Source organism: Sorex araneus, chromosome 2, assembly GCF_027595985.1.
Source record: "Sorex araneus isolate mSorAra2 chromosome 2, mSorAra2.pri, whole genome shotgun sequence".
Taxonomy (NCBI): domain Eukaryota; kingdom Metazoa; phylum Chordata; class Mammalia; order Eulipotyphla; family Soricidae; genus Sorex; species Sorex araneus.
The window spans coordinates 107609828-107622493 of record NC_073303.1 but is presented as its reverse complement, the minus strand read 5'-3'; the positions used below and the strand labels follow the sequence as shown (position 1 = coordinate 107622493).

At 37.1% G+C, this 12666-nt stretch overlaps 1 protein-coding gene across 5 annotated transcripts in view; it reads left to right on the top strand.

Annotated features, from left to right (window-relative positions):
• COL14A1 (collagen type XIV alpha 1 chain) overlaps positions 1-12666 on the top strand; it is a 208933-nt gene that overhangs the window by 108248 nt on the left and 88019 nt on the right. For all 5 annotated transcript variants that reach the window (XM_055127235.1, XM_055127233.1, XM_055127232.1 and 2 more), the window contains 8 exons: positions 1051-1190; positions 3321-3444; positions 3654-3797; positions 4963-5127; positions 5683-5721; positions 5858-5996; positions 10812-10954; positions 12498-12607. In XM_055127235.1, the coding sequence (XP_054983210.1) occupies positions 1051-1190; positions 3321-3444; positions 3654-3797; positions 4963-5127; positions 5683-5721; positions 5858-5996; positions 10812-10954; positions 12498-12607 (1004 nt within the window). The remainder of the gene's footprint in view (positions 1-1050; positions 1191-3320; positions 3445-3653; positions 3798-4962; positions 5128-5682; positions 5722-5857; positions 5997-10811; positions 10955-12497; positions 12608-12666) is intronic.

The window sequence follows — 12666 nt, the reverse complement described above, 5'->3', positions numbered from 1 at the left end:
ATAATTAGCAGATCTTGTGATTCCTTTCATCTTAAATTCAAACCATAAATCCCTAAAATTTTAGAAATTACAGAACTCATGAGAATCTTACTAGTCTCTTATTATCCCTCAATTATTACCTCACTTAGAGAGGGTTTGTTTTACATTACGATTAGCTGTAAGGGAATAAAAAAAATAAATTTAATAAAATTAAAAAACCAAGTGAACTTTTTTAAAAGGAGAAAGGTATTTTATCTCATAGGATGCTTTTATGCTACTGACAAAAGTTTAATAATTTGCACTTTTGAAAAGTAAGTTATTCCATGATAAAACATTCAGCCACAATGAAGGGAAGAAAAGCATAGATAATTTGAATCAGAACTTGATTTTTAAAATGAGAATTTTTATTGGAATAGATTTTTGTTGGTGTGTTTGCCTACTTTTCAGTGTTCATATCAGTAATACCTATTGACAAGAGTTTCTTCAGGCCAGCATTAGTATCCATTTCTTGACAAGAATCAGTGGTGATAGAAGGACACAAAATTTTTCAGGAAGACCAAAATGTGATTTTAGACAGCTTCAGACCAAATGCATGTATGGCTGTAGATTACTTTGCTTCCATTGTGATTTCTGACTTCCTTATCATCTTGCATCTCTTAAAATTTCACTTATTAACTCAGTAAGCAGAGGATAGGTGCACAGAGCAATACCCTAGATTTTCTTCTAACCACTAGACACTAGAGAGCACTGATAATTCTGTCTCTATTTCACTTCAACATTTTTCTATTCTCTAATTTCTAGTCTTTGAGTCTGAGATTATTGGTTTTCCCACTTTCTAATCTCATGTTTGATGGTTGATTCATAGTCATGACTAAGAACATAAGGAAGAAGCCGAACGATGGTCAGAAAGCATAATGAGCTTGATCTTGGAATATGAACGTCCAAGGAGTTGACCATTTCTCATGGAAAAGAACTCTAAGTTACGAGAGTGAAAGCATAGTTTTCGTCATCCATTTATAAGTGCTATGTTTTTCCCTATCTCTGATTCCAAAACCCATTGTTACTCCTCAGTGTGTAGAACTGCCAAAGCTGACCTGGTGTTTATGGTGGATGGATCCTGGAGTATTGGAGATGACAATTTCAACAAGATCATTAATTTTCTGTATAGCACTGTTGGAGCCCTGAACAAGATTGGTGCCGATGGAACCCAAGTAAGGCTAATAGACCAGCTATTAATTGAGTCTAGAAAGCTACCGCAAGCTATCATTTCTGGTTATGAGTCAGAAGATAGGAGTAAAAGACTATATTGATTGGATCCAATTCTAAGTAAGAGTTAAAGTTTGAGTTGAAGCAATATAGACAAGTTTGAGTTAGTAATGCCTGACAGAGCTTGAGAAAAATGTCAGTTCTTACAAGTTCTTGAATTCAGCAAACTAACACAGGTTAGGATCGTCATATTAGCAGATGTTTCTCTTATTTCTTAAAATAACATTTCTCTTTAAAGATAGCATATGTCTAACAGAGTGGGTAAGGCAAATGTGTCTTGCATATGGCTAATCTAGTTTTGATCCCTAGCATCACAAATGGTCCCCTGAGCATCTCCAGGAGTGATCCCTGAGCCAGGTGCTTTGAGCACTGCTGAGTGTGACCTCAAAATAAAACAAAATACTTTTTAGAATGCTATTTATTTGTAAGCTTGAAAGTTTTTATATTGCATCTGAAATCTTTGTTACTTTGAGCAAGCAATTAAATACTCTTTCATACTAATCTGTATTATAAAACTTTATATTGGTATCAAAACTTCCCAGAAATCAAAATCCTAAGAATAAAGCCTTATTTGAGTAAAAAGAAAAAAATAGATAGCATATGTCTTTTAAGGATAAAAAAGTGCAAAAGAATTTAGATGAAAACAAATTTTGAGACCTCAGATTCAAAACATATGGCTAACCTATAGTAAGTGACTATACTCTATGGAGGTAGGAGAGGGAGCACAAAAATTGGGGGAAAAGCTGATTATCTTGTGGCTGACAAGCCACTGATGAGTTTGGATGCTACCACTAAAGGCAATATAAAACCACTGGAATGTTTTAAGGAAAGAGGAGATAAGATCTGATGTGATTTCTTTCTTTAAAAATATTTTAAAATTATTTCCTATAGTTTAGGAAATATAGTTACAATAATGTTAGTAATTATGGTTTTTGAGGCACAGAGTTACTGCATCCCACCAACCACCAAAATGCCCAATATACTTTGTGAGACATGAATACATTTAGGACGAGGGGAAGCAGAGAAGTTAACTAGAACCCTGCAGTTCTGTGAGAGCTCATAGGGGCATGGATATTCACAAAGAGACTGAACTGAGTAAATTTAAAATGCATTTCAGAGGATAAAAACAGAAAAAATGAATTATTTTGCAGTTGTTCACAATGGGTTTTCAGTCATACGACGCCACCCCCCCACATCTGTGCTAGTCCCACCACCCATATTCCCACCCCTCCACCACTGACTTCAGGTTCCCTCCCACTCTCTAACCTGAATCCTTGATGATAGAGTTTTTATTAAACATTTTTGGTCAAACCCAGTGATGCTCAAGCGTTACTCCTGGTTTGCATTCAGGAATGAGTCCTGGCTGCTGTGCTCAGGGGACCATATGGGATGCTTGAGAAATGCCCTTCCCGCTGTCCTATAGCTCTAGCCAGCTGATAGATTTTTAAGCTTAATTTTTGTAGTCTGGGTTCCATGCTGAGGGCAGTGTTGAGTTTAGTGACTTAGATATACACAGATTGCTTATGATTTTCTTTTTAATTTTTAGAATCACAGTAAGATGCAGTTACAAAGCTGCTCATGATTGGGTTTCAATCATACAATGTTCCAATACCTGTCCCTTCACCAGTGTCCATTTCCCATGATCAGTGTCCCAGTTTCCATCCAGCCATCCCCCTCCCCCAGCCTGCCTCTATGACAGGCACTTTCTGTTCCTCCTTCTCTCCCTCTCCCCTCTCCCTCCCCTCTCCCTTCCTCTCTCTTCCTCTCTATCCCTCCCTCTATTCCTCCCTCTCTCTCTGTCTGTCTCTCTCTCCTTCCCTCTCTTCCTCTCTTTCTCTCTTTCTCTCTCCCCCTCCTTCCCTCTCCCTCCCTCCCTCTCTCTCTCTCTCTCTCTCTCTCCCTCTCTCTCTCTCTCTCTCTCTCTCTCTCTCTCTTTCTCTCTCATGTTTACAAATTTTAGTTAGGGAAAGAGAGACTGTTAATATGTAGTCAAAGCTGCAAGGCTACCTGCTGTGTGTATTCTCCAGCCCAGCAGGAATCTGCAGATATGGTCAATTATCGTCTTCTCTCTTCAGGTTGCAATGGTTCAATTCACTGATGACCCCAGGACAGAATTTAAACTAGATTCTTACAAAACCAAAGAAACTCTTCTAGAGGCAATTAAACATATTGCATACAAAGGAGGAAATACAAAGACTGGTAAGATTCGCCTCCCCCTCCCCCCAAGAGAGCTATAACCTAAATAATCATCGGTAATTGTACCGAAAAGGACTTGAAGAAGGGCCCTAAGAAGGTAGATTTTGAACGGGTTCTTTTGCTGATTTAAGAACTTCATACCAATTCCTCTACTCCAGAAAAATGAAGAGTGGGGACCCAGAGGGCTGAACTGTTGCTTATCTTTGCTTCAGGACAAGCCATGAAGTATGTCCGGGACATCTTGTTTACTACGGAGGCAGGGACTAGAAGAGGCATCCCCAAAGTCATTGTGGTTATAACTGACGGGAGGTCTCAGGATGATGTGGATAAAATCTCCAGGGAGATGCAGTCAGAGGGTAAGTCTCCATGGATCAGCAGTAGTAGCGATAATGAGAATGGTGATTTTCTGACCACAAGTGCATTAGCTACATAAACATTACATAAGTATTTCTAAATCTTTCTTAAGGCCCTTACTGTGACAGTTTGGTAGTGGACGTGGCATAATGACAATGTTCCTACCCCTCAAACTCAGCACTTATACCTAAACCAATGTTATCTCAATGAAAAAGTAATCTAAAAATGTGTCTCAAGTTACAAATTTTTGCTTTTCTTCCTGAGGGAGCATTTTTATTGTCAGTTCTGAGAGCCTCTGTTCCTGTAATTGTCTCTAGATCTTTTGGCTGTATTTTCTTTACTATTTTTGTGACATATGGGATGACCCGTGTAAGATCACTATAAGCAATAACTATACTATGAGCAATAACAATTCAGAGCAATACTATGGAAAGACCATTGCAAAATATCAGAGTGAAAATGAAACCCTACATCCCTCTCACCTTCTCCTAAGGTCTGTCACAATGTTGTATTTTAACAATATAGTAAACGGCAGTGATAATTTCATATTTGTCAAACACAGAACTGACTCACCTCTGCATTCTCAGTCTATTAATATCTCAGACTCTACATCTGAAAAATAAAGACTGAGATAAAGTATCAGTTTCAATGTGCTTTTTTAAATAATCTTTCCTACCTACCCTACTATATCCCTGACACCATGTGTAGTACCCCAAACACCACTAAGGGGTCATCCCAGCACATAGCCAGAAATAGCCCTTGGACACTGACAGGTATAAGCCAATCTCCCTAGTCAATTAAATAATGAATTACTAAATATGCCAACTAAAAGATATTGCCCAAATGGCAAGTCTTAAGCATTAATTGGGACACTGACCTTCTTAAGTTTCTTTTTTTTTGGGGGGGGGTGGGGCACCCCTGGTAATACTGAGGGCTTCGGCCCCTTAAGTATCTTTAACTTGAAAAATATCTTTAGAGGGTGATGAAGTAATTATTTTATAAAGCCATATGTGCATATAGAATCTAATGAACTGTAAAGAATGAATTATGCACCCTCTCTAGTCCTAAATAAACATATTTTAAACATTTGGACATATTCTCTATGGCATTGTTTGTATGTTTTGTGCAATTTAAAGTAATCAGAAATATGTTCCCTCTCTGCCACAGGCTACAGCATTTTTGCCATTGGTGTGGCTGATGCCGATTATTCTGAGTTGGTTAGCATTGGCAGCAAGCCCAGTGCCCGCCATGTCTTCTTTGTGGATGACTTTGATGCCTTTAAGAAAATTGAAGATGAGCTGATTACTTTTGTCTGTGAAACCGCATCAGCAAGTTAGTTCTTTCGAATTTGTACTTACTCATGTTGCTTATAGGCTGAAATATTTAATGTGTTGTTTATAACGATTTCCTTCTTGACATGAAGAAAGAATATTGATTTGGAAAGCTCTGTGTCATGCGGACATCAAGCGTAATGATCCAGAGGATATGGAAGTAAATGCTCTTCAGTTTAGAGGTTTAGGTTGATAAAGACATTCCCTAGTAATATGAGACTCCATATAAAATTCATTCTGTTTGAACAGTCATGGAGTGTAATTTTCAGAATATGTGAAGACTAATCAGACCAGCATATTAGAAATAAAGTCACACTGTCTAGGCCAGCATTGATTTTAAGGGACCCAGAAGAGAAGGAAATGCTGGTTTTTTGGTGTTAAGGAGAGAAGTGAATCACCATTTTTAGGCGTCCACAAAAATAATTATAGGCACATCTGGTTTGGATTCCTTACACAGTTGACTTCCAGAAAGATTATATTAGCTTCCTGTTCTGGTACAGGAAAAGAATATGTTTGGAAAACAGCTAAACGGGACTTTCTTTCTTTTTTTTTTCAGCCTGCCCCCTGGTACACATGAATGGCATTGATCTTGCAGGTATATATTATCATGCTTCAGCCAAATGCAAATATATTAAATAATTCCATTTGGAGTTCAGATTTTTTAACTTAATTCTTAATAGACTAACATTAAATATTTAAGGTCCTAAAGTACCTATTTGTACTCTCTCTAGGTTTTAAGATGATGGAAATGTTTGGTTTAATTGAAAAGGACTTTTCATCAGTGGAAGGGGTGTCTATGGAGCCTGGCACCTTCAATGTATTTTCCTGTTACCGACTTCATAAAGATGCCTTAGTTTCCCAGCCAACCAAGTATGTTGCCGCTGAAAGATATTACAGTTAATCATATGTTCATTGTATCTTAATATGAATAGTTGAAATATATTTAATAGTGTTCTGCAGGATTTCTCATGAATTTAGGTTTCAGAGCTTGACTCATGTGTGGCTTGACATAATGTGGCTTGAACTTCAATATCTGTTGGTCTTGGAAAGTATGTGAGAGTTGATATATACATAACAGTTTCATACACGGTCATTGTTCTAATTTATATATATTATATACACTATAATATATAAATTATATGAAGCATAGCATATATGTACTACATATTACATATATACATAGTCTTAGCATTTAATATAATATATTAAATATGATATACTGAATATATTATGCATGTTAATATGAATTTTAACATATAATAGATAAGCAGAACACTCAAGCCTCTGAACAATTTAGTGAACTAGATTTAATTGCTATTTCAATTTTACAAGTGATGAAACTGGAGCACAAAGAAAATACATGATGATCTTACACCCTTTGTTAGCAGCAATGCTAGGATTCGTACCTGGCTCTTAAGTCTTGATCCCTTTACATGAAACTTTTCTGCCAGTGTCATGAATCCAGATGGTTGTCATCTTTGAGAAAGTCACAGCAGGAACTCCCCACAGTTAGAGTAGAATCAGACTTCTGCAAGAAAACTGAGTCAGTTCTTTGCAGCCTCAGTTGCAAAAAGAGATTCCCGGGGCCATCTGCAGCAACACTGCAGACTCCTCTCGAGGTGTTTGAGATTTCAGGCTGGCAAGCTCTGAAGGTGGTGTCTATTCCTTATGACATTCCAAAGAGACCATTGCTTTTGTCCCAAGATGCTCTCGATATTTTAATGGGAAACATTTTCCATGTTCGGGTTTTGATAGAGCATGAACATATTCGTGGAGAGGGAAGCCATTGCCTTACAATATTAAGTTCGTCTATCCAATGATGAAAAAATGACAACATCTGAAGTTACATTTTGTTAGATTCTTTTATGGACTGCCTTCTGAAGGAAATGAAAATGGGTGTTTGGTGAATCATTCCTGAAATCATAGCCAAGAATGAGAACTGACAAAAGGGAACTTTATCTGCTATCCCCTGAATTGCTCCTCCACTCAGCATGACGTCTATCTTGCTTAATCTAATCTTTGTTCCCCAGCCTTGTCTGACCTGACCTGTCATCAGCATGTGACATATTGATCACTTTCTTCTCCAGGACTTACTACCCACACAGGGCTTCTCGAAGTTGTCTACAGTCAGCAACTGTTCCTCTTCACTGGAGCCTCCTCTTTTATTTTCTATTTCTTCCAATTTGAGGAAACAGGCCTTACTACTATCTATACTTACTCCCTAGTAATATTTTCATGTCCACTAACTGCTGTCTATAAACCCAGTACTCCAAAATTTCCATTTTCAATCCAGAACTATTTTCTTAAAATTAGACATATGTATGCCTCCAGATCCAGCTCCAGGCTGTTTCACGATGGGCAACCCAGAGCGGGGGGGGGTGAGTTCCCCTCCCCACCCCAACAGAGCCAGACCCGGTAGACAAAGACCTCCAGAACTCAATGGCCGCCATACTCAAGGCCATAGGACAAGCCTCATCCATGAGTGAATCTATTCCTGGACTGCATTTGTGGCCACATGACATCTCATAGTTTACACCACTGATATACCAAGAGTAGTGGGGCTTGATGGGGTTTATAGTAGAAGGCAACCAATTTTAGGGGAAATATATTTATACAGATTATATCTATATAAATATATACACACACAAGGCTCAATCTTTAACATGTTACTAATCTCTTATAGGAGGGCTTAATGGCTCCTGGGTGAAATACAACAATCTTCTCACACTTTCCTCTAAGAAATCTTTTTTAGATCATTTTTAGCAAGTTATTCATAACAAACAATATTGTAGCACTGTTGTAGCACTGTTGTCCCATTGTTCATCGAGTTGCTCAAGTGGGCACCGGTAACGTCTCCATTGTGAGACATTGTGAGACATTGTTGTTACTGTTTTTGACATATCTAATACGCCACATGGAGCTTGCCAGGCTCTGCCTTGCAGGCGGGATACTCTTGGTAGCTTGCCAGGCTCTCCAAGAGGGGTGGAGGAATCGAACCCAGGTCAGCCCTACCTGCTGTGCTTTCAGTTCTGCTTTGGGAGCAGGCTTGAGGTTCAGGAAGGAAACATCCGAAATCTGGTGGTGGGAAGGTGAAATGGTGGTGGGATTGGTGTTCAATATTAAATGTAATCAAATATTGTGAACAGCTTTATAAAAATAGACTAAAATGAAAAATGAAAAAACTATAATTGTATTACATTGCTTATTAGACATCTATTTGGATATCTAGAAGGCATTTCAAAATTCAAATCATTTTCATCACTTTCATTTCATTCCAACTGCATCTAACTTGTTTCTAACACTCTGATCCCTCTCTCTCATGCTGCCAAGATTAATAGCATTTTATCAGTGCTATCATCTACATTCTAGATGTCTCTGTAGATGTCATCCATCAACTAGGATTTTATATTACCATGCCTTCTCTCCATTTTCACTACCATCACTCTACTATGGGTCACCATCATGTCTTCCTTTTTTCCGCTAAAGCAACTGCCTAGTTGGTCTTCCTGCTCCTTTCCTAGAATTCTTAGAATCTATTGCCCAAGGACACTTAGAATGAGTCTTTTAAAATATAATTTGTATCATGCCACTGCCAGATCTTCTGGTGTTTCCTCTTTCCCCCTAGAGCAAAAGTCAAATTTCCTGAAAAGTCAAAGGCTCAACATAATCGGGTGCTTGTTACCTCTTTCACTTCTATTCCTGTCTCTCAAGTGTGTCCTCCAAGCACACCAGGTGCATCTCACTTTGGGTTCTTTTCATTGACTGGATGTCTTTGTCTCCTTTGATTTTTTTCCTCCAAATGTAACCTTCTCAGTGAACCTTTACCCAAATATAACCTCTACGAACCATCTAAGAAAAGTCAACTTTAATTAAATTGCAAAATAATCCTCTGAAGAATTTCCAATCCCCATGATGCCACTTCCTCCCACACCCTTTCTAGGGCAGTCATTACCTCCTGTCATACTATATAATTCATCTCTCTAGAATTTAAGTGCTTGTTTAAGCACAGAATTAATGCATGCAAAATACCTGTTATCATGCCTTTCATATAGTTAGTGCTATTGAATAAATGAATGAATCAATGAACAAATATATAAATAAATGTAATACTTTAATTTTTAATTAAATCACAGTGATATTCATAGTTACAAAGCTGTTCATGAGTGGGTTTCAGTGAAATAATATTCCAACACTCATCCCTTCACAAGTGTACATTTTCAATGTCCCCAGTTTACCTCTTTCTATTCCCCCAACCCCAAATTGACTGCTATAACTGACATTGCGCGTGTTCTCTGTCTCTATTTCTTTCTCTTTCTCTCATATCCCTTTGTCTACTTTCAGTACTCAATTCTTGTGCAGAGTGATCATTTCCAACTTTCATTGTCATAGTTGTCGCTTCTCTATCCTAACTGCCCTCTCCCCCTTCTCAACACTTGTGGCAAACTTGAATGAAATATTCTTTATGTATGCAAATAAACTTATTTTCTAAATTCACACTAAATTTCTACATAACCTATTCACAAACCTATTCACTGAACTAATAATGACAGTGAAGCTATTTATGTATATAAAGAGCCATATTTATTTCTTAACCTTTTTTTTCTAAGTTTAGGTGACCTACTTAACTGGTAGAGAGATGTGATGGGGGTAGCACTTCAGTTTTCCCAGAAAACAGATGCAGAGGGAGAGAACAATGAATGGGAAATTTAGTCGTGTGCTCTAGTGGAAGAGAACTGAGAGTGGCTAGGGTAATGGCAAGGAGTCAAGCTCTGTAAAGGTATTGGTGAATGCTTCAGTTGACCCACACACAGCAGTTCTGAAAAGGAGCTGTCTCCTTTGAAATGAGACACTATGGTCCTCATATCTCCTCAACAACCAGCCATTGATAAAAGATTGCATAAAAAAGTGGCAAAAAGAGTCACTTTCTCCAATGAGGCAATTCCTGAAAAACTTTCTGTAGACGTCACTCCCAGGAGCAGGTGCAATGTAGTTTGAATTCTTTTTTTTTTTTTTTTTTTTTGCTTTTTGGATCATACCTGGAGACGTTCAGGGGTTACTCCTGGCTCATGCACTTAGGAATTACTCCTGACAGTGCTCGGGGAACCATATGGGATGCTGGGAATCGAACCTGGGTTGGCCACATGCAAAGCAAACGTCCTACCCGCTGTGCTATCACTCCAGCCCCTAGTTTTAATTCTTGAAGATGGATACGAATGCTACATTACATTATACAGTACAGGTGGAAATAAAATTACAGTATATGGTAGAGAAACAGCAATATATCTAGTTCAGCTTTTTTAAAAAGACAGTGTGTAAACATTAGTTATAATACTAAATATTTTAAAACTACCTAAATGTTGTATAAAAAATAACCAATCAGATAAGTTATGGAACATATGAACAAGTGGAGATGGTGCAGACATTAGATACTATGTTCTTGAAATAAGAAATATACGGTGAATGGTGCTAAGAAAAAAATGAACAAGTTCTCTAAATTAGACAAATTCTTGCAACATTCTTTTAAAACTGGAGGGAAATGCATCAGAGCAAAATAGTGATCACCTACGGATAGGATGAATGATGACCTGTTATTAATTTGTTTTTCCAAGTTTTTTATAGTCAAAGTATATCTGAGGTGATGTTTTGAAGAGGATACACTAAAACAGTTCCCTTCCCATTTTTCAGGTACTTGCATCCAGAAGGATTGCCTTCTGATTATACAATCAGTTTTCTATTCCGAATTCTTCCCGACACTCCAGAGGAACCATTTGCTCTTTGGGAAATTTTAAATAAAAATTCTGACCCATTGGTTGGGGTCATTTTAGACAGTAAGTATACATATTTATATAACATTTGCAAGCACATGTATGGTAATTTTTCATTTCACTTGTTTTGGGTATATTGCAGAGTAGTTCACTTCATTGAAATAATAACAGCGAATCTCTGTAGCAGTTTGATTCATGTGCTTATCCATTCATTACTTCGACACATATCCATGTGTTAAAATTCATGGAGTTCCGACTATTTTCTGGTGCTAGACTCTGGGATAGAGTAGTGAGTGAGCCAGAGGGAGATAATTACTGAAATACTAAAGATAGGGAAGAGCAGAATTGAGAGGAAAGGGAGTCTTAATCAGAGGAGTAGGGCAAGAAGTACATTATTTTATATTGGATATTAAATGTAAAATGTGTACTTCATATCTGAGAAAAAATATACCAGATTGGCGGGAGGCTATGTGGGAAGAATTTTGAGAAGGAGCTATAATTTGGAGGCTGTATGTGTACGATGTTTAAACCATGATACTGAGTGAGATTGCCTAGAGAATGAATTGAGAAAAAGAAAAAACATAAAGATGGGGAAATTCCATTATATGAAGGTTGGAAATTTGAGAATGACCCAGTGAGGGCAACCTCTTAATCTCATCCAGGCCATTGGTTATCTCATGTATCTGTGGTAATCATTAAAAAGTATCAGCTTCTTCGGTAATTTTGTTAAGTTTTCCAAATACATATATCTTACTTAGCACACCAGTGAAGAAGTGAAGCAATATTCAGTGGCTATTCTTAGACCCTAACTCAGACAACATTTTGAGGTAAACTGTATATATTAATTTGATTTTTAACCAGTATTTGTGAAATGAATTTCCAGTATATGAAAAGGGATCAGTACCTATAATATTGGAAAAACATTCTACATTGATATTAAAAGTAAGGGGAAGTCATAGACAAAAAATTACAAGTAACTGATTCTGTATAGACACAGGACATGCAAATAAAGAAATGCCATAAAATGAATAAGACTAAGTTGTTCCTTTTGAAAGCAGAGTGGAGAGTTAAGTTATAACCTAGGGATAAACTCACAAAAAATATCCAATTTTTGCAGAAGATATTTCTTAAAACACAAAATATTCAGAAATAGGTAGGATTTTTAGTTTTGCTTGTAAAAGACACATTAAAATACTCATGATCTAGAAATTTGGTGGCTGCCATAGTTTAATAAGGCACAGAATTGGGTTCTTAGTTCTTATGATTTTAGTAATTTCATTTGCCCATTTTTGTTTTGGTCTTTGCTTAGCTTCAGAAAACCATGTTTCAAAAAGTGTAATGGACATGAGTGTATAGGCAAGGGTGTGTGGAAGGAAAAATATGTAGGAATTCTTGCCTGACCATCACTGCCACATAGTTAAGTCAGTTAATTTGGCCAACAAAAAGCCTTGGGCAATTCCAGAACTGTAGATCATTTCCTTTCTTTATTCTTTGTTATAAACACAATATTAATAATGAATAATTGTTTTTAGTCTTAAGTAGAATTGTTGAAAAAGAATTTCCTCATTTTTATTGTCTCCATTTTTTTCCATTTTTCTTTTAATAGATGGTGGGAAAACCTTAACATATTTTAACTACGACTACACTGGAGATTTTCAGACTGTAACTTTTGAAGGACCTGAAATCCAGAAAATTTTCTATGGAAGTTTTCACAAGGTAATGCCTTGTATATTTACTTTATTTGCAGTGGACAAAGCAATAGAGAGATGTTAGCA